The sequence below is a fragment of the Mesoplodon mirus genome (genome assembly GCF_964341445.2).
Source record: "Mesoplodon mirus genome assembly, chromosome: 18".
Taxonomy (NCBI): domain Eukaryota; kingdom Metazoa; phylum Chordata; class Mammalia; order Artiodactyla; family Ziphiidae; genus Mesoplodon; species Mesoplodon mirus.
The window spans coordinates 58,627,142-58,649,712 of NC_138994.1; the positions used below are offsets into that span (position 1 = coordinate 58,627,142).

General features: G+C 42.2%; 1 protein-coding gene across 2 annotated transcripts in view; it reads left to right on the forward strand.

The window, feature by feature from the left end:
* Window positions 1-9,103: 9,103 nt before the first annotated feature.
* TAF15 (TATA-box binding protein associated factor 15) overlaps window positions 9,104-22,571 on the forward strand; it is a 29,587-nt gene continuing 16,119 nt past the window's right edge. Inside the window, exons 1-7 of one of the 2 annotated variants that reach the window (XM_082604561.1) lie at window positions 9,104-9,219; window positions 15,800-15,839; window positions 17,555-17,606; window positions 17,689-17,773; window positions 17,856-17,958; window positions 19,613-19,806; window positions 21,436-21,556. In XM_082604561.1, the coding sequence (XP_082460687.1) occupies window positions 9,213-9,219; window positions 15,800-15,839; window positions 17,555-17,606; window positions 17,689-17,773; window positions 17,856-17,958; window positions 19,613-19,806; window positions 21,436-21,556 (602 nt within the window). In that variant the 5' untranslated portion in view covers window positions 9,104-9,212. The other variant, XM_082604562.1, reaches the window with a different exon arrangement.

Consider the following 22,571-nt stretch of genomic DNA (forward strand, 5'->3'; position numbering starts at 1 on the left):
CACTCACCCTCTCTGAACCTATTTTTCTCAGCAGTGAATGGGGATAATAGAATACCGACATCAAGTGATAATAGGGAACATTTAATGAGAGAATGCCTGTAAATAACTGAGCACCGTACCTGGCACCATGCAGTCCGCATTTTATATCAGTAAAAGGTAGACTGCAGCTGTGTGACCTTTGGCAAAGAATTTACTTCGAGCGTCAATTTTCTCATCAATGAAATGATAGCGAATAATACTTAGTTTCCAGAGTTGCATGAAGATTGAGAAAATGAGTGTAAAGTGCCTGGCTTTATATATCCCACACAGTCCTAGTAAGGGTGGACAGATGATTTACGTGAAAAGCTTAGTCAAACTCGTACTGAGCAAAAGTAAACTGTTTTCATTATCCGCCTTAGTGACTGCAGACGGGTTGCTGTTTCTCTTCCAGGCTCAGTTTGCTAACCTGTAAAAGGCAAATGGCAAAATGATACCCACCTCTGGGGGTCGATGTGGGGTTTAGATGAGTTAATGTGTGTAAAGGTAATCTGGAATCTATAAAGCGCTAAGCAAATGTAATGCAGTGTTATCCGAAGTCTTAGGGCCTTAGCAGTGCACAAGATGTTTCTGTGTTGTTAGAGAAAGGCGCTACTTGGACGGAGGAATTTTTAAAAGGCGCCTCTTTGATTGGACTTCTCAGAAATGATTGGACTTATCAAAAATAGGCGTTCCTGGGGCGGACTGTTTGGAAATAGGCCACGCCCACCCCACAACTAGCCAATGAAAAGGGAACACTCATTCTGGGCGAACCAATTAGAAACAGGCGCTCCTTTGGGCAGATCAATGAGAAAAAGGCGCCCTTCTAGGGCTCAGACACAATCCGGCAAGGGCTCCGCTGCGGGCAGAGTTGAGGGTGGATTTCTTTGTAAATTCATGTCCCCTCTCCGCCGGTGCCCTTGTGCACATCTATAGGGAGCATCTCTGCCTGGAATGGAGATGGACAAGGCCTGGGTCTTACCCTCAGAGAGCTTTCAGTCTAGCGGGCAGACTGGAACCAAGGTTCTCAGCTAAGGACAGAACAGATGGACACAGCTACAGATTCAGGCAAAGTCCTGCAGTGAGCCTGGGGGAGGGAGATGCTGAAGGGTTCAGCATCGAGAAGGGTTGCTAAATCTAGTACGGTAGCTTGAATATCAGATTAACAACAAATAATTTTTAAGTATAAATATGTGTCAATGCAATATTTGAGACATACTTATACTAAAAAATTATTCATCTTTTATCTGAAATTCAGGTTTAACTGGGCATCCTCTGCTTTATCTAGCAATCCTAGAGAGTGCATGTATGTGTGTGGGGGGGCGGTGTCAGAAGGTTGTAGTTATGACATGGCACATGGTGCCCTTGACTAATAGATGGATTTTGATAGGTCAGATGTGGCTCTGCTTTTGGGCAGGAAGCTCTGAGGAGCACCAGTTGGTAAGGACACCGTGGGCCAAGTTGGAGTCAAACCCAGGTTTGCCAATTTGTTCTCCAGGGAGAATCTTGCCATCCCTTCCTCCAGCACATCCCTGGGGTTTCTCCATTTCAGCTGCACTGGGAGGACAGGGGAAGGCAGGAAGCAGGGGTTCTCTGGCGGCTGAGTGTCTGGAAGGAGACAGGCTCAGCCACCCAGAGAACTGACCCTGCCTTTCTCTGCATCCGAGGTTAGCCCTGGTCCAGGGACCTGAAAACTAGCACCACTATTGTGTTCGAAAGTTGACTTCCTCTGCTTTCCCTTTGTGTCCTTGGTTGGATTATTTCATCTCATCCTCACCTCTCCCCACTCCATTCCTGCTTGTGAGTGCCTGCAAGAGCTTATGCAGAGCAGAGCTTTCTTTGCCCACACATCCACCCTGGGCTTCAACCATACCTCTGTACAGGATATGTCTATTTCCCAAAAAGACAGTGTGTATCCGTGGTTAGAATGAGGGGAGCAGGAGGATTCAGTTCCCTGATGCCTATGACGCTTACTCATAAGTCCCAGAGCACCAAATTCTGTGACCTTCAGGAATCCTGGGGCCTACTCGCAGCTCCACAACTGACTTGCTGCATGTTTTTACTTTCCAGGACACATCCTGAGCCAAATCACTTTGGATGATGTGAAGGAGGGCTGTTTGCCATTGGCGGGGAGACTGAGAAGGAAAGAGAGATGAGAAAGGCAGGGTAGTTTATTGGAAAGAAATTATCCACAGCAAGGGTATCAGAAGAGTGATGGGAGGAGAACGGCTTTGGAGCAGGAATCCTCAAAGCAAGGTCCAAAGACTACCCACATCCAAAACAATACTGTGGTGACAAGTCCCTATATTAATCCAATCAGGACTTGTATCTTCCTCTGGTGGGAGTGGGGGTGGAGGTGGGAAGGAGGAATTGGAACAAATAATAATGGTTAATACCTGCTGAGGAATTAACATGCACCATGTATGTGCTATGTGCCTCACATAAATCATGTTATTGTATCTTTGCAGTTTCCTTATGAGAAAGCTACTATTATAAGCATCCTTATTTTACAGATGAGGAAATTGAGGGGCATGGATTTGATCCCTAGTCAGAGAACTAAGATCCTGCATAACTCATGGCCAAAAAAAGAAAAAGAAGAAAAAGTTCTTACTTAGGGACGTACATTAAAGTCAATTGTAGATTTCATTTTTAAAAAATGTGATTCTTGGACACCTGCACTGAATCACCTGGAGCCACTTGTTAAAAATTCAGATTCCTGAGTCCCACTGCAGACCTGCTGGATCACTAAATACTAGATACTAATGTTTAAGAAGAGGGACTTCCCTGGTGGTGCAGTGATTAAGAATCCGCCTGCCAATGCAGGGGACACAGGTTCAAGCCCTGGCCCGGGAAGATCCCACATACCGCGAAGCAACTAAGCCCGCGAGCCACAACTACTGAAGCCCGTGGGCCTAGAGCCGGTTGTCCGCAGCAAAGACAAGCAAGCCACCGCAATGAGAAGCCCCCAACAAAGAGTAGGCTCCTGTTCTCTGCAACTAGAGAAAGCCCGCGGGCAGCAACGAAGACCCAAGGCAGCCAAAAATAAATAAATAAGAATTAAAAAAATTATTAAAAAAAAGTTTAAGAGGCAAATAGCTCTAGGTTTTCCTTTAGAAAACTCTGGCTCTCTCCTCTCCCTCCCCATCTTGGCTTAGCAGGTTCCTGACCCAACTAGCTGTCAGTCCTCTCCATAGCTCCTCTTCAAAGAGAGCGGCTTCCTCTCCCTCCCTCCTCCTGGACTGGGGCTCGGTTGAGATCCACAGTGCCTCCCAGCCCTCCCAGAGTGGATAGAACTTCTGAGGAATGCATGCCAGGGCCTGGGCAAGTTGTCTGCCCAGGGGAATAGCTGGCAGCTGCACAGTCACTCGTTCCTCCCTGACAGAAGGCAACAGCTGGCCGTTGGGTCCCCGTCCTGACCAGGACCCCCTGAATCAGCCAGGATGTGTGGACTTAGACAAGGCCCCTCTGGGCCTCAGTTTCTCTCTTCCTCATCTGAGGAACAATCAGCTTTGTCTCCGCCCCGTCCTTCACCCCAGGAAACATGCAGAACACAAAGTAGATGTTATCAGAAGGAATTCTGAGCTCTGGAGAAAAGCACCAATGGAAGGATCAACCTCTGAAAACCACAACGAGTTAGAGGAATAATGAGGATGTGAGATTAGCTTGGGAGAGCTGAAGAGGAGGCTTCTCCAGAGATGCGAGGACTTTAGCTGTGATTATCTGGATTATTATTGACCATAACCTCTGTGCATTTTAAGCTGTGATTCAATGTTGGAAGCCCTAACTTTCTAGCAAACACCTCCACCTCTGGAAGAGAGATCTCCTCTCTCCAGAACAGGTGGATGTGGTCTCATCAGCCTGGGTCACACTCACAAGTATACCTCCCTTTCTACCACCCTGTACATACACACCTGCCATGTTCCTAGGGGACTGGAAGAAGCAAGAGATTTGGAGCGACACAGACCTGCGTTTGAATCTCGCCTTTTTCACACACTGTTGACCCTTACAAGTCAACTACGCTCTCTGTGTCTGCCATTTAAAATGGGACAGTAATAATTCCTGCCTTTTCTACTACCCTGATTTGCTATGGGGAGCAAGCTAGATAATTAATTACTGTTCAGTCTTATCAAGTGCTGGGGATTGTGTGCACAGACATAAGCGACTTGCATGTATTCTTCACGTGGGTTTCACACTCAAATGCACTCATATGCACACGACATACACAAGCCTGTCCTGCCCCAGGACAATTGCATGAACACCTAACTCACCCCAAGCAATGCTTTCTGGCTCAGAGCTGCCCCATCAACCCTAACCCTCATCACAGTTTGCAGGGCGTCAGCCTCTTCTGGTTTGTTTTTTACTCACACCAGGACCCAGGGGACTTGTCAGGAACACAATAAAAGGCTGGCCAATCTGGCCCTGTGCCCCACTTCCCTTCTACATAAAGGCCGTCTAACCTCCAGGCATCTGGCCTGAAAGGCCGGGCCAGGACCTGTTCAGCATCTGTGGCTTTGCTTAAAAGACCTGCTAACAGGAAAGTGTCTGGTTCCTTTCCACCCCAAACAGGAAGTGCCTGCCTCTGTCCAGAGGACAGGGCAGCAGGTCACTCACAAGGAGCCTCCTCCCGCCGTGCTGCAGTGGAGTGTCAGTCTTATCTCCGTGGGAGGCTTGCTCTCTACGAAGGCTGGAGGTGCGGGGCTCCAGGGACCCCTCTGTGGGGTGGGGGTGGGTGATGAGGGCACCTGGCACAGAGCAGGCCTACAGTGTTCAACAAATACTCACCAAACACTTACTCTGTGCCCTATGGGAGACACAGGGAAGTCCTGGACGAGGTTTTTGAGCTTGAGGAGTTTCTAGACAAGTCATGCCATTTTTTCATCATTTATTTATTCATTCATTCAAGTCCCCCCCACACACTTTTTTTGGTGCCTACTGTTTCAGGTGCTGTATGAGGCACCGGGGGGTTCAGAGATGAATGATGCAACCCAACTACAGAACAAATTGGCCTCTGAGCGGGTAGGCAAGCCTTGAATTATGTGGTCCAATTATGAGTTCCACAGGATTTTGAAACAGGCAAAAGATCACTGGGGTCTGGTTTCTACTGTGGTGGGAGTAATAACCTCTCCCTGCTCCCTACAATCTCTTCTCAAGATAGCAGCCAAAGTAATCCTGGTAAAATAGCTCAGATCCCATTGGCGCTCTGCTAAATGGCTCCCTCTACTGGTTTCCCTTCTCATTCTGAGTAAATTCACAGTCCTTGCGGCGTCCTACAAGGCCCTACACCAGTGGTGGAAGAGTTGGGAAGCCAAACAGGGTGGAGGCAACTCAGAAATTATCAACAGTGAGAAGACTCTACCTACCATAGGCTGGAGGGATGAAGGGAGGGGTAGGGTTATGGAGCCCAAGAGCCAGGGTCACCAAGGGAAACTGGGTCTCTGGAGAAGATAGGTGCTGCCTGAGACACCTCCTGTGGCAGACAGCAGGGGTGGGGGAGGAGAAATAACCCTTGATCCTCCCTTTCTTCTACCACCTAATTTCCCACCGAGATGCTCCCTGGCCATTCTAGCTGGAAGCTACCACCTAAGGGAATCTCTGAAATTGAAACCAGCTTGCAGGGGTCAGCTCCCCAAGTGAGGACCCGAGGAATGGATCAGGGGCAAACAGACCCACTACTAAGACCTTCCCGGATGCGTTCTGCTAAAGCTGATGTATGAAAAGTACCTGCTGTCTTCCCTAAATACATAGAGTGAGGGTTAAAGTTTGTAGCAGATAATCATCCTCGCAAAAGCCTGGAAGGCAGGAGGGCACAGGAGTCAATCTGGAGTCAGTTTGTGGTAGAGAAGGACCCTTCGAAAGAAGCCCTAGAACAATGCAGACCTGGGAGGAGTTCTCTGTCTCAAGTTTGGGAGACCACAGACACTGTAAAAAGAACACGGGGCTTGGCCCAAAGGCCTGGATGTGAGTTCTGTTTCTGTCCCTAGTTGGCTGTGTGAACTTGGTAAAGAATTTCACCTCCCCAAGCTTCAGTGTTGAGTCTACAAAATGTGGATAACAGCAATATCTATTTCACAGGGCTGTCCAGCTTAAAAGAGATAATGGATATAAAAAACGAAATGTCACTCCTTTGATTAGATTCCTCAGAAGTTCTCTATTGTTTTAAATTTAACATCCAAACTCCTCTACAAGGCACACAAGGATTTTCAAAATGTGGCTTCTGCCTACCTCTTTCACTTATCACCATTCCCCACCCCTGCAACTCCACAGACCAGCCAGACTGAATCACTAAGAATTCCCAGAACTCTCTTCTCTCCCGGTCTCTGCAAACACAGCCCTTGTTGCCTGGAGCATGCTGTTCCTGATATACACTCCCCCGGCTAACTCCTGTTCTTTCTTCAAAGCTCAGTTTAGGAGGCATCTCCTGCAGGAAGACTTCCTTAATGACCCTTCTACCCTTCCTGTAGGCTAGGTGCTCTTCCTCTGTTTTCAGACCACCCTTTGCACCCTCCAATTCTAGCATGTTCAGTAGTTTATTGGAATCATAGGTTTGTAGTGTCCCTGTTATGAGAAGGCCCTTCCTGGAGGGCAGGAGCCATCCTGCTTCCTGTTCCTCTATTTCTAGGTCTTCCAGGGCCTGACACCTAGTAGACCTCAGGAGATGGCAGCTGAGCGAAGAATGCATGAATGAACGGTGGTACAAACTTAAGAGGTTGATGATGAGCAACACTTTTTGTATATCCATCTTTTAAAATAGCCCAATTCTAAAAAAATTCAAAAAGAGGAAAAGGGACTTCCCTGGTGGCGCAGTGGTTGGGAGTCCTTCTGCTAATGCAGGGGACGTGGGTTCAATCCCTGGTCCAGGAAGATCCCACGTGCTGAGGAGCAACTAAGCCCGTGTGCCACAACTACTGAGCCTGAGCCCTAGAGCCCGCGAGCCACAACTTCTGAGCCCACGCACTTAGAGCCTGTGCTCTGCAACAAGAGAAGCCACCGCAATGAGAAGCCGGCGATCGGCAACGAAGAGTAGCCCCCGCTGGCCGCAACTAGAGAAAGCCCGCGCGCGGCAACGAAGACCCAACACAACCAAAAATAATAGAATAAATAAACTAAAAAAAAAATAAAAAAAAAAAAGAGGAAGAAAAACCTAGAAATCGTGTTCCCTGCTCCCCCCACTGGCAATAACCAAATTCTCTCCTGCCCATCTCCTCCTCTGGGGTTGCCTTCCTCAATATATACACTGAATGGCTAAATTGTTTTTAGTCATGAAAGAATTTCTATTTCTTTAGCCTTGCTTATTTGGACCTGCCTAGAGAGCTCTGTGACCCTCTACCTCTAGAGCTGAGCTCTCATTAACTGCTAGTATAATGAAGAGAGATGACCTCATGCCTCTTTTTCTGACCTGAAGGCAGTAATTCTGAACTTACCACTCCACCTCCAGCCCAGCCTGCCCCTCCTCCTTTTCCCTGTCACAGTGAATGACACCACCACCTGCTCACTTGTCCAGGTGTGAAACTCACAATTTACCCAGGACTTCTCGCTTCTTTTTTTTTTTTTTTTTGGACTTCTCACTTCTTTTCCCACCCAAATTGGTCACCAGATCTTGCTCAGTCTACTACCTAAGTATGTCAGGGATCTTTTCATTTACCTCCATCCCCGCAGCCACAACCTAAGTCCAGGTTACTATGATCCCTCACCAGAATTATTGCATTGGTCACCTAATCGGTCTCCCTGCTTTTAGGCACCTCTTATCTCCATACATTCTTCATATTGCAGCCCGAAAATGCAAATCTGATCTTTCTTTAAAATCATCTGGCAGGAGTTACCCACTGACTTCAATAAAGCACAAACTCTAATGTACTTTACAAGGTCTCAGCTCTTTAGCCCCCCTAATTTTCTGGCTTCATCTCCTACCACACTCCCCTCGTGGGTAAACTCCAAACATATTGAATCACTTTTTTTAAAAAGTATTTGTTTATTTGGTTGGGCCGGGTCTTAGCTGCCTGCACGCAGCATCTTCGTTGCCATGTGTTTAGTTGGGGCATGCAGGATCTAATTTCCTGATCAGGAATCGAACCCAGGCCCCCTGCATTGGGAGCGCGGAGCCTTAATCGCTGGACCACCGCGGAAGTCCCAAGTCATTGGAAAACACTTTTCCCCACTTAAGAAGTGGTCAGCTTCTGCAAATCACCTATGGTTTGTCTCAGATGTCACGTCGCCCTTGGGGAAAATGTCCCTGTGTGCTCTCTCTGAGCTCTCATAGCCTCACCTCAGACTCGAGAGCTCGAGCCCCCTGTAGGCAGGGCAACAGAATAGTTAGACCCACAGGCAGTGGTGCCTGGTTACCAGGATTCCAATTCCACATTGGCCATTTACCAGTAGTGCGACCCTGGGCAAGTGAATTCTGCCTTCTCGTCTGTAACGTGGGAATAGTATTTCATCAGTCTCTTGTGAGAATTAAACAAGATGATGCAAGGTGCCCGACAATTAGAATTAGCTATTATCCTAGCACCGAAAACTAAAGCTCGACCCCCTACCCTGACACATCCTCAGGGTCCGGTTTGTGTGTGATTTCGTTTTAAGGCACACGTTTGTTCCAGTATCACCTTGTAGTCTGTTACTCGGCAAGTTAGTTATAACAAACCGGGAGGCGACTTGGTCCCGGAGTTCGTCACGACTTTCCGGCCCGGAGCTCAGCAACTCCCAACACCCACAGGTGGCTCAAGCCTTCTGCAGCCCAAGCGGAGCGAACTAGGACATACCATTCGAAATTTCCTTTTCTAACCATATAATCTGTGTTTATAAGGGCTCTCCTCTTTCGCTTCCTAACCTCGAATTCTATTAGATCCAATGAAGTGAAAAATAGGACTGTAATCAGGACGTACCGGGTAGGTTCAGTCCCCTCCCCCATCCTGATCGCGGCAGTGGTACGGCCTCTCCACAATTCCCTCTCAATAATGGTACCGTCCGCGAAGGGGGGAACGGGGATTCGGAAGTCCTCTGGGTTCCGGTCTAGCACAGAGCCACCCCTCGAGCCGTGGCGTTGTGGTACCGCCCGCTGCCCTCTGATTGGCTGCCGAAGCCCCGCATTCGGGGCCAGCTTGTCGCGCCGCTCTCAGTACGGCTCCGGCCGCAGCGCCGCTTGGCTCTGGTTTTCCTTGTTCTCGGCGGGTTGTGGGGGCTCTGCGCCGCGGCCGTTAGTCATGTCGGGTAGGTGACTCCTTTAGCGAGCAGCGGCAGCGGCGAGAAGGGGCCCGGCGGGGTTGGGCCGTCTTCCCGCCCACCGGAGGGCCCCGCGGGAAAGTCTCCGGCCCTGAGGGAGGCTGGGGTGGGGGTGTGGGGGGAGGCGGACGCTGCCGCCGCCATGTTGGACTGGAGGGACGCACGCTCCCAACGCTCTCCGTCTGCAAATCCCGGCGGGAGCGCCTCGAGCCCCCGGTCTCTTGGCCCTGTCCTTGGAACCCGAGGCGACGTGCTGCTCCCGGGGGAGGGTGTGTGAATCGGGGGGCGGAGGCCGCTACGCCATCGCAGGGGCGGGGGGAGCCCGTGATTAGAGCATCGGCCGGAGAGAATCGGTGCTTCTGGTTCTCCGCTCCGCCTCAGATCTTTCAGCGAGGCCTCCGGCCAGTCATCTCGCCGCCTCGTCCCTCAGTTTCCCCATCCGTGACGTGGAGCTGGGCCTTCCTGACTCACCCATTCATCAGGTGGGGGCCTTGACGCTCTGGGAGCCCTTTTAAACGACGTTGCCTGACACGAAATCCTACATACATGTCGTCATTCCCTCCGCACCAGCCTCCCGGATTCGAGATGGGGGTGCTTGCGTATAATTCCTCTTCACCCTCCTCTGTCATGCTCACCTCTTCAGTTGTTTATCTCCTGCACGAGCTTGAAAGTGAGCCCTGTCTATTATTGATGGGCTCTTGTAGGTCCCTGTGGCATTTACGTTGAAACATACGGACCAAAGGAAAGGCAGTCTTCCATCAAGCACTTTAAATTGACCAAGGCACCCCCGTTGTGTGGAAGAGAAAAAGAGGCCTTGGTCTTATCAGGACAGCCCGTTTAGATCTTGCGAAAGCAGAATATAAAGTCCAGGACGTGGGTCTGCTCTTGATTTAGCAGTCCAAGCTGCCACACAAGGCCCTCTGTTGTTGGGCACGTCGCAGGCTGCAGAGAAAGACCCGGCTCACCACTTGCTAGGAACCATCATGAGAATTACATGTTACTTTTCAGGTGGAAAAGCAGAACACGTCCCATTGGTTGGGATGAAAACGACTGCTGGCAGAGTATTTTACATTTTTTTAAGGGAGAACCTGTTGATATTAAAAAAAAAACAAAAACACAACCCCCCCCCCAAGTAATCCAGTTTTGCCGAAGAGTGGAAATATGTGACAAAAAGGAAGCAGCAGGCTGAGAGGAGACCAAATTAGCAAGAATGGTTGGACAGGGAAATGACAAACATTCTTTAGATTAACATTGATGTTAAGCCAGAAGGTTGATCTTTAAGGGGAAGGGGCATCTACCTGATGTAAGAGGCTGTTAATTGCACAGAATTTGTCTCTTTAATTCTTGCTCAAGCAAGAAATAATTTCTTACCCCAAAGGTGACATTGGTACATATTTTACCAGCTGCATAATTTGGAATGAAGTCTGGTAAAGCTCCACAGAAGTACATAGAAGTACACTCAGGAGGGTGTGTAACCCATCTGTGATGTAAAAAAAAAAATTTTAAGATTCTCCCACCTTCATGCAGAAATTTACCATTTCAATGGATACAGTGCTCATTAAAAACCATTAACCTGTCTCGATTTTTGACATAATTACTGGTTTAAAGCAATGGCTTATTTTTGTAGGACTGGGTAGCTTTTATGGAAAATTAAATTTTAGAGGTGTACCGTTTGTAAAATCCAGGATTTTCAGCGTGTCATAATAGTGTGTGAGCTGGGTGATCCATTATCACTGGTCTTCAAAATTATCAAGACAGTAGTTACTTGTCATTGTGTAATTTGAGTTTTTTTAACATCAAAATTGACTTTCATATGAAAAAGAACTAATAATTGCTTGTTTCTACATTAAGTCAACTAGAGTTAGAATCTTTTAGTGTTGTTATATACTCTGTACATTTTGTAATTTGTGTATAAAAATAATACTTTCGACTTTGTATAAAAATAGGAATAATGCTTTTGACTTGTTCTTGATGAATGTTTAAGTTAATAAATTTAACAGAGCAGACTCCCCCCTAAACAACTAACGACATTAAGTTTAGTTAAGTCCTTTAAACATTCCAAACTATACTTGTAAATTTAACTTATCAAATTGACTCAGCCACTACAGGTGCCTGACAGGACAGACTTATAAGCCTAATAAAATAAATGCTTACATAATAAATAAATCAGAGTTGTAAATATTGTGAGTCAGACTCTCAGACAAATGTGAATTGTCTGACATCTTTGAAGTTAAAATCAAATCTAATATCAGTTATACATATAAAAATTACAAAGTCAAGAAACTTCTTTTGGCACTATGGCAGACTAAGATAACTTGTAAATCCTCTGTCTACGAATAGCTAAAAATGCAAGAACTTACATAAAACAAAGGGCGAGCCCCTGCTGCCAGAAATGAAGTAGAAGCCAGCATGGTAGGCATAGAGAAGGGTGTAGGTCTCATTCAGAGACTTGGAGTTTATTGCCCAAATAACTAAGGACAGGAGATGCAGCCTTGAGACCATTAGAGCCGTGTAATGGGAGCCCTTACATAAAACCTGGATGTTTGAAGGACTGTATCTTCAGTGAAAGAATGAACTAGAAAAACCTTTGTACCAGGATAGGAGATAACAAGGAAGCCTGGGCCTTGAGTGAGGGAATTTGTAACTTGGGACCTGTGCTTCATACAGTTTCGGTGTACATTTAGATTAGTTATGAGGTCCAGGAAACCTCAGGCCAAGAAATTTAACATAAAAATTGGTTCTAGACTGACAGTAACCTTGGGGTTCCTAGTAAAAACAAACGAAAAACCTTTTCTGAGGAAATTTCAGAGCCTAGGTCACGAGGAATCTTACAGAAAAAACAAGGCTTGCAGAGCATAAGTTCACAGTAAAACATTACAGAATTCTGGAAGACAATTCACCAAAATAAGAGTGACAAATGGCATTTGAATCTCTAATAGATAGTCTGAAAGCGAGTATTAATGTGTTTAAAATTATTAGAAACCTAAAAGAAGTAATCAACCCTAAGACCAAGACATGGAAAATGGTTACGTAGATTGGAAAAAGAACCAAGTGTCGTGTAACTTCTAGAAATGGAAAAAGTGGCTAAGTTGAATTGCACATGGACCTAGCAGAAGAAATAATTAGTGAGGTAGAAAATAGATACAGTTACCCAGGATTCAGTTCAGAAGGATAAAGATGAAAATTGAAATTTTAAGAAGCATAGGAAATAGATTGTGAAGCCCTGTCATACATCTAATATGAGTTCGAGAAGGAGTAAATGGTGAAGAATTAATAGATAGTAGAGAGTTTTCCAAAACTGGTGGATCAAGAAGCAGTAGTCTCAAACATGAGACATAATCAATTCGTACCTAGATACATAAATGTGAAACTGCAGATTATGAAATACCAGTGACAAACCTATCAGAGGAAATAGAGAAAAGGTAAGATTGGTAGACTTCTTAAAAAGTTTTAAGAAGCCACTAAATGATCTTTGGAATTTAGAGGAAAAATAATGTTTGACCTTGACTTTTTTACGCAAATAAAAGACTAAGAATACTACTTTCAGGCATTTACTGAAAGAACGAATAAAAGAAATCCGAAGGGGAGGAGTGGGATGCAAAAAGATGCAGAGGAAGCAAATGCAGTAGATAAAAAGTATTGACCGTGGAATCTCGAGTTTTAAAGAGGAAGCAAAAGATAACGGAAAGAAAAAGTGGAAGCAAAATAATAGGTGAAGGCTGTGATTGGCATTATAGCATTAAAATTCTTGTATGCTAGTGGAGGTCGAAGATCATTTTGAACTTTATCAAGAATGCATGTTAAGAATTGAACATGCTCTTTAAATTACGAAGTGACTTATTAAAAGAACAGAATTTGAACGTCTAACTTCCAAAGCAGTAGAGGGGGAAAGGGAGTAAGGAAAATCCAATAGAAGGAAGTTAAGGGGTTGAAAAAAAAGACCCTGGTAAGTAGAGAGTCTAGTATAGGCTGGTAGGAATAAATAAAAAGTAACAATAATAAAAATATGAAAACATCAGCTGAAAAACAAAGATTTTCACATTGGGAAAAATTGATCTAGATGTATGCTCTCATGGGTTCGTGTCCCGGTCCGGGAGGATCCCACATGCCGCGGAGCGGCTGGGCCCGTGAGCCATGGCCGCTGAGCCTGCGCGTCCGGAGCCTGTGCTCTGCAACGGGAGAGGCCACAACAGTGAGAGGCCTGCGTACTGCAAAAAAAAAATAATAATAATTTAAAAAGTGACATACCTAAAACATCAGAATAAGAAGTGTTAAAAGTATAGAGATAGAAAAATATTAATCAGGCAAACATCAACCAAAAGGAAGATTGTTTAGTTACATTAGGACATTTTTAATGATAGTCTTCATGTAATGTTAAAAGGAAATTTTTTAAAAAAGGAAATTCACCAGGAAGCTGTAAATCTGTACTTCTATGTGCTTTAACAATATGGCCTCAAAGTGTAGAAAGCAAAAAAACACTCAGTGAAAGAAATTGACAAATACGGAGTCAAACAGGGAATTAAAAAAAATTTAAACATACTTCTCTGTGTAATTAATAGATCAGGTAGACCAAACAAGAGTAAGAATATGAATAATAGAACTAACAACTAACATCATCTTACAGATATACAGAATTCTTTCAACATTTAGATAATACAGTTCTTTTCAAGCACATAGGAGACATTTATGTAAGTAAAAGTGTTTACCAAGGGGAAGAGTGAAAAACAGCAAATCCTAACAAATACCTGGAATAGTACAGAAAATACCTTTTCTGGCTGCAATGTAATAAGACAAAACCACAAAGAGTGTCAAAACCCTATACACTTGGAAATAAAAGCACCTCTAAATAATTCATGGGCCCAGATACAAGGCTCAAGTGTCAAGTACTCATAATGAGCAGTTGTTTAAAATGCCATAAATAACATAAACTGATTTTCTCTGGTGAATGTAAAACATCTACTTTCACTATGAGCTCGACTTGTTGGTCAATACTCTTATTTCTATATTCTAGAGTTTTAAAGTCAGCCAGCTGAAGAAGTCAGATTTACAATTTCAGAGAGCTGAAGTGACTGGGTTAAGAGCTCTAATACTTACTAGATTTAAGCCAGGGTCATATGACATATGTGCTGTGTACTTCTATAATTTTTGCCTGAGCCAAAGTACAATAAGGTCTTGGACTCTGTCACTGAGAGAACCCACGTCAGTGCCTTGGGATATAATTTAACTTAAAGCTTCATGCATCCCCAGTGTATGTATATTTGTTTTACTCATACACCCCCTCCTCCCACTGTAATCCTTTTTAGTTTCTGAATTGGTTGAAACTAACTTCCTTTGCCATTTGATAGATGCATCTAATCTCTTTATGATCCAGTTAGATTCTGTATCCTTTTCATATTTTTCTTATTTGGTTAGTTACAAATCTAGGCATCTTATTATGGGCAGTGATGCACAATTTTTTTTTCATCTCAGGTAGCCTTATGTCCAAATTTATAAAAGAAGTAGTTTGTGTCAGTATTTCATTCAATATTTTAGTAAAGGATTAAAAAAATTCTTGTTCAGTCTGATTGGAGATCTCTACTGTAGAAAAGTGGCAAATTTGATGTCACCCACTTATACAGCCAGTGACAGTGTTTTCATATTGTAGCTTTATATGAATTGAATGAAAAAGTCATTGATGTGATTTGATATTTGGCAGGTTTTCAGAACTGTTCAACAACAAATGGTTTTATTCAAATTAGATGAGGTTGGGCCTAATAGCAGTTGAAGACTATCAGTCATTTTTTTGCAGTTGAAAGAGTATTTAATATGATATTCTTCTCTTACTCATCACTAATAAAATTAGGTCATTCATTTGACTCTGAGGAGAAGCCTAGAGGGTAGAGCCTCTTCAAAAATTTTTGGAATAACCGACATTTTAAAGTATTGAGAAAACTTCACAGTTCAAATTATTTTTATTATTTTGACATATATTACTCAACTCATGCCTGCCTTGGTAGTTTTTATTGCCAATAAGGAAGCTAGAGGTAAGTATTGCTGTGTGGGTATATACCAAGTGGCTTAGCTGCTTTTACCAAGTCTTTGGAGATCTTTTTGTTGCTGCTGACTGCCAAAGCAATCCAGTCCAGTCTAAGGGAATGGTGTATATGTTAGGCTGGCAAGGATATGAAGTAAATGTAATCCTGGGGATTTATCTTAGAGTGTGTATTTTCCCCTTTTTGATCCTGATTAGTTTTTTTAACAGATGTCTTTTTATATATAAAGATAATATAACTTGAGCTTTTGAGTTTTTGTTGAAAGGATGGGTTTTTCACTGACTTTCTCATTTGTTCACTTGGTTTTTGTGACCATCAGGACATGTTTGTAGAGTAGTTGTTTTCAAAGCTGTAGTTACTGTAAATAGCTAATACTATTGGCACAGATTTTTCCTTGCACTGTATTTTTAACTTCTAGTTTTTCTTTCTGTAGTTTATGATATTTTCTTATCACATTTCATCTGTAAGAGCTAAAGTCAGCCTTTGAGGGAAGCCTAATTTTAAATAAGATTAAAAATTCTTTTTATGTGTTTTAGATTCTGGAAGTTACGGTCAGTCTGGGGGTGAGCAGCAAAGGTAAAGTATACGTACATTTCAATAATACCATGAACGAGTAGAACTGAGAAAAAAAGATAAATTTAGTCAGGCTTTCCTCTTAAGCTTTGGTATCTTGACGTCTTAAAAGAGTTAAATCTTAGTTTGTGAAGGGGAAAGAGTCAGCCTATGTACATGGGTGCTGTAAGATATTTTTCTTTTTTTAAAAGGCTGTTTGAATCAGTAAATATAGGTGCCCCCTAGAGACTAAAGTGAATCTCATAGGTATTATAAAGATTGTTTCCTTTAAGAAATTATTTAGAAGAAACAATTACTGAAAGGATTTAAGTAGTTGAACTATAACAGCTTAGAAAGAGCATTTAGGGCCTCCCTGGTGGCGCAGTGGTTGAGAGTCCGCCTGCCGATGCAGGGGATACGGGTTCGTGCCCCGGTCTGGGAGGATCCCATATGCCGCGGAGCGGCTGGGCCCGTGAGCCATGGCCGCTGAGCCTGTGCGTCCGGAGCCTGTGCTCCGCAACGGGAGAGGCCACAACAGTGAGAGGCCCGCGTACAGCAAAAAAAAAAAAAAAAAAAAGAAAGAGCATTTAATTTTTTTGATTGTATATAATATGCTAAATGTGTTTTTTCTGGAGTGGATTTTCTTGAAGCACTAGGATAGAAGTGTTTAGCATTTTTAAAATCATCCTCACCATGCTCACAATAAAAAGAAAAGTCTGTTTTTATGTGAATGTATACATGCAGTAGGATTCTCCTGCTTACCAGAAATACAGCCTTCACTTGAAGTATAAGTGTTTTGCAGCTCAGTGTGAGATATTCGGAAGAGCATCTCAGATACCTTCTGTCATCAAGTTTTAAGCTTCATGAAAACAAAACTGATTTGACTTTTTAATTCTCGTGGGATAGACCCTCATAGTAGGCAACTAGCAAATGTTTATTCAATGAAATATGTTTTATAAAGTTAAGAAATTCTGTTAGCACTTGATAGCTCTAAAATAGTAAGATTTTTTTGGCATATGTTTTATTTTTCTTTGGTATATATTCAGAAAGTTTGTTTCTGACTTGTTAAAGCTTATATGCACTAAAATTAAAGAAAGTTCAGCTCTGAGAAAGCTGCATGTATTCATTCAGTCAGTCAACAGACTATGCCATCCTATGCTGTGACACTGGGGATACAATATACTTTCGTTCTCTGATAGTATTCTGAAGATATACATGCCTCTCATTACCGAGGCACTAAAAATTGGATGTTTAGTGCCACACTGTGCATTTTCTAGGATGTGAGAGACAAATTTAAGGCAAATGGTAGGAAGAAATTAATGTCACAGCACAGCTAAATTGATTAAAGCTCTAACTTAAAGAGTCATTATTTTTCTGCTTCAGATATTTATTATGGGTCTTGCTACCATGTAGTCACTCCCCTCCACCCCCAGCCTCCCACCCATCCAAGCATAATTCTCTTGGAATTTTCTAGCACTGGTGAAGTTTTGTTTATTTGTGGGAGATTGTCAAAGCAAAACTTCTGGTGTGTGTTTGGCATTTAAGAGGTCTGGGAATGATTTCATTTATGTCTTTGACAGTCTTTGGTTATCACCTTTCAATTTAGACTTGAAGAGGTAGTTAAATCGACAGTTTCTCAGGAAAGAAGCTTGAGTTGAAAGTTGAAAATGAAGATAGGGTTAATTTAAGCTTTTAAATTCTAGCACATTTCTTTCAAGTAGTACACTTTTCTTTTACAGTTATTCTTCCTATGGAAATCAAGGCAACCAAGGTTATGGACAAGCACCACAAGTAGGTTAAATATAAATTGAGTTCTTTATAAATAGTTTTAATCTTAAATATGCAATGAAACTTGTATTTACCTAAATTTCAGAGCTATTCTGGCTATGGGCAAACTACTGATTCTACATATGGGCAGAACTATGGCAGCTACTCCAGTTACGGACAAAGCCAATCAGGTTGGACTGATTTGTTAAATCTGCTGTTTTAGAAATTTAAAGTCAGAACCTTTCCTAAATGGTATATCCATTCAATCTTTAGGTTATTCACAGTCCTATGGTGGTTATGAGAATCAAAAGCAGAGCTCATATGGCCAGCAACCTTATAATAACCAGGCACAGCAAAACATGGAATCATCAGGAGGGTAAGGAAACAGTAAAAGTACTGAGGTGTTGGGAAGTGGAAATAACACTTTGGGTATTAAACAGTTTTCACTAACAAAGTCCTAGCTTTAAACTTTTTTTTTTTTTCCAGAAAAGTGTTGATGGTGTATGAATTTCACAGTTTTGTGCTATAAAGAATGTGGAAATTGTCAATATTGATATTTGATTCTTATGATGGGTTATTTGTACAATTAGTTTAGCTGTAAACGAATGCACATGATTTAAATGTTAAAATGTAAAATTTGAACCTCTGCTTTATACCTGAGATGAAATAAAAACCTGCCTATAAAAGGAGACTTAATCAATGCTTACTTTTCATTTCCATTTTATTTTTTAACCATTTTAATGTATTTAATGTCCTTTTCAGGGGCAAAAATATTAAAGAAAAAAATGACCCAAACCTATGCACGTATTTCAAATACCCTAAAAAATGTTTTAATTGTTAATATAGGTAGGTGAATATTAGCAATTTTACAGGTCTTCTATATTTTTTTAAAATTTTCTGATTTGAGGAGCCTGTACTTGTTATTAATTTTAGTAATAGCAACTTACTTTTTACTGTGCTTTACAAAGTACAAACGTAGGGAATACTATCCAGAAAGCGTGTTACATTAGAAGGCTCTTCAAGCCTGGCTAGTTTTAAATTTAAGGAGAATCTTTTCATAGGGGTGCATTTTTGGTAATGTGACGTATAAATGTGGACCAAAGAGAAATGTTAGATTTGGTTTGACAGTCATTCTAAAGTGGAAGGTCTAGGGTTCTGACCTTTGTGATGTGCTTTGGGTAGGGAGTTGGGGAACCGATCTTTATTAGATTGTTTTGATCATTTGATACAGAATAAGATGTGACTATTAAGTTGTGAGGCCATTTTTGTCCTCCCCCCTTTTTTTTGAGTAAACATTAGAACTCAAATCCAATTAAGTGTTTCTTTCAACATTCCCATCCTGAGAGCAGGTAATTAATAGTCATATTGCTCAGAACATACTTAGAATTTTCTTTTTGAATTGCAAGAGAAAATAAAGCAGTCTCATTTGGTAGTTAGACTTTGTTTCAGTTAAAAGATGGCATCACAAAGCAAGTTCCTTCCTCTTACTCAGCAGATTAAAACTGTGGATGATTTATTGCTATTTTCTAAAATTTACTATTATTGAAGATACTTAGAAGAATGTACTAAAGATGAGAAAATAGTCCCCAAAATATTATTAAATAATATTGTTGTTAAAACTGAGATAGAGCCTTTTAGTGTAACTATTAAAAGGAGTCAGCGCTTGCTGTGTCATGTTTGTTAAAGAGTCAGACATATTACTGTACTTTATGTCATCTTTAATTTTTTTTTAATTCAAGGACATGATAAAAACCATAGTGATTTTCTTGCTTCTCTACAGTTTTCAAAGGTGTGTGTGTTTTTTCTCATAATGTGACACCTCTTCAGTGATAGTAGAACTGTTGTTTGAAAGTCATTCCATTGGTGATAAGATTCTGTAGATAAAAGAGCTAAATGATTCCTACCAGAAAAGGGTAGTAAATGTGGATGAGGTCTAGCTGGGCAGGCCTCTTATAGCAATCAGTCTCAGTCAGCCTGCTGCAGTAAACAGTCCTTCTGTAAAATCACTCAAGTTCTTGATTTCTGTTTAGCCAAGGTGGAAGAGCGCCTTCATATGACCAGTCAGACTATGGTCAACAAGATTCATATGACCAGCAGTCAGGCTATGATCAACATCACGGCTCTTATGCCGAGCAGTCAAATTATGATCAGCAGCATGATTCCTATAATCAAAACCAGCAATCCTACCATTCACAAAGGGAAAATTACAGCCACCACACACAAGGTAAGATATACTGACCTCTATTATTTTTCCTTTTTTCCCTTCATAGAATTGTGTATTGAATTCTGTATTTAAAGACCCACAGAGGATTTCAACTGTTTGTAAGAATTTAGAGTGACCCTGAACATATGTTCTGTTTCATGTCCATCAAAACTAGTTTATTAGATTGATATTTCTGAACTTCTTGGAGACTCTAGATGGTCACGTGATTTTTTGCTGGCTGAGTTTTTGAATTTCCTTTGTTGTCTCAGTCAACTGATCATTTGACAATGCTGCTGCTACCAGTTCTTTTTTATAATTTAATTTAATTTTTTTTTCTTTTTTTTTTTGCGGTACACGGGCCTCTCACTGTTGTGGCCTCTCCCGTTGTGGAGCACAGGCTCTGGACGCGCAGACTCAGCGGCATGGGTCATGGGCCCAGCCGCTCCACGGCACGTGGGATCTTCCCGGACCGGGCACGAACCCGTGTCCCCTGCATCGGCAGGCGGACTCTCAACCACTGCGCCACCAGGGAAACCCTAATTTAATTTTTAAACATTTTTTATTTTTTGGCTGCACCGCGCGGCATGTGGGATCTTAGTTCTCCGACCAGGGATCGAACCTGTGCCCCCTGCAGTGGAAGCACGGAGTCTTAACCACTGGACCTCCAGGGAAGTCCATGCTACCAGTTTTCTTGGTACTGGTGCTGTATGTGATTTGAGGAAATTATGATCCTATATTATCCTTCTCTAACCTCAACTAAGAAGGACCAGTCATTCTTTCTTTTATATATATCATTTTATATATATCATGATATTTAGGAATCTGATCAGCCATAAAAATGAATGCTTCAAGGGCAAAGGTCCTGCCTTACTCATTTTTGTACCTGCTCGATAAATATTTGTTCAATAGTTGAATGAATGAATAAGTGAATGAGTAAGAGTGGAAGCTCATTCACTGAATATCTTCTTCAGTGAATATATTCACTGAATATCTCTCAGTTTGAAAATCTAGTTATTCCTTGTCTGTGTTTGATTTACATTGAAATATTTTCGACATGAAAAATAACTTTTAAGATTAGGGTATTCTTTTAAAATATTTATTTATTGATTGATTTGGTTGTACCAGGTCTTAGTTGCAGCTTGCGGGCTCCTTAGTTGTGGCAGGTGGGCTCCCCAGTTGTGGCTTGCCAGCTCCCTAGTTGTGGCATGTGAACTCCTGGTTGCGGCATGCATGTGGGATCTAGTTCCCCAACCAGGGATTGAACCCGGGCCCCCTGCATTGGGAGCGTGAGCCTTAACCACTGCGCCACCAGGGAAGTCCCTAAGATCAGGGTATTCTTTTAATTTATTAGAGTTCTGTACCTAATGTACTTTACTCAAACTACTCCATATTACCATCACATCAAATGGTGATATCCACATCACCATTTTGCTGTCTGACTTTGGTAGAATGGAATTTGACACACATATAATTCTCATACATTTAATTCCAGATGGTGTTATGATGACTTGCACTTGAGTTTTGTGCACATGTGCCATTTTCTGAAGGTCACAGGTGACCTAAAGAGCTATTTAAGATTATGTTGTGGAAAGCCTCTGTCAGAAATTTTAAGTTGTTTATGTATGTCTGTATGAATTTTCTTTTTTGTAGATGACCGTCGTGATGTGAGTAGGTATGGAGAAGATAATAGAGGATATGGCGGGTCACAGGGAGGAGGTAGAGGGCGTGGGGGCTATGACAAGGACGGACGAGGTCCTATGACAGGAGCAAGGTAAGTGTTTAGGTACAGATGTCTACAGTTCTTCTCTCTCTTTTTTTTTTGTTGTTGTTACTTAGCTGGTTTGATTCCATCATCTGATTTAGTGAAGAGGCCTAAAAAAGAGATTATGTTGTAGAGAAGAGGACAGAAATTCAAAACTTATTTTCAGTCTTAAGATGTCACATAAATTACCTCAAAATAGGCTTTGTTAGCCGTTAGTTTATGTGGTATATATTAAATACCAATGGAGAAAAGTCCCCTACTATGGTGTGGTTAAACCACTTAACTATGTTTTTCCTGCCAGAGCTATTGACTCTAACCTCCTTTAAAAGATGACTCTGGGAAATCCAAGTGTTTTATGTGTAGAAAATACAAGGTAAGTCAATTCTAGATTGGAAGGTGGAGAGGCTGTTCTTTAATCTGGAATCCCCTTGGGAAGGGGAAATATTAGGAGGCAATAGCAGATTATAAATCTGGGGTTGGCAAATGAGAGGAAGATTTCATGTAACTGAACTATTTTGTCCCCATTCTTAAGTGAATAATTATTGAGATAATGAGTGCAATGTCACATACCATTGCATATTTTGTCTAGACTAAGCTGTGGAAAAGGAATGACTTTTTAATTCAGCTTTCCTTTTCTCCATTGTTACTGTTATCAGGTTTTGGTATTTATGGCATATGTTATGAAAGGTGGCTTTAAAAGTACTTTCAAATATATGTGTAAGTCTAGCGCTTTTGCTCTAAAAATAGGAATGAAAAAGTAGTTGACATTTATTGTCCTCAGATGAGGTTTGTAGGTTGCACATTTCGTGTGTAAAATATACAGGCTTAAAAGATAATTTGTGTTCCTTGGGAATTGAAATTGTCAGCCTGTTAACTGACAATATTATATCAATACCAGGTCACTCTTTTGCTTCTTAGGGACTGTTTGTCTGTTCCCTGACGTGACCTGAGAAAATCAGTTACATACAGCACTGTTAATTTTTCAAGTGAGCCAGGAGTTTGATCTCATTGACTTTCTCTCTGT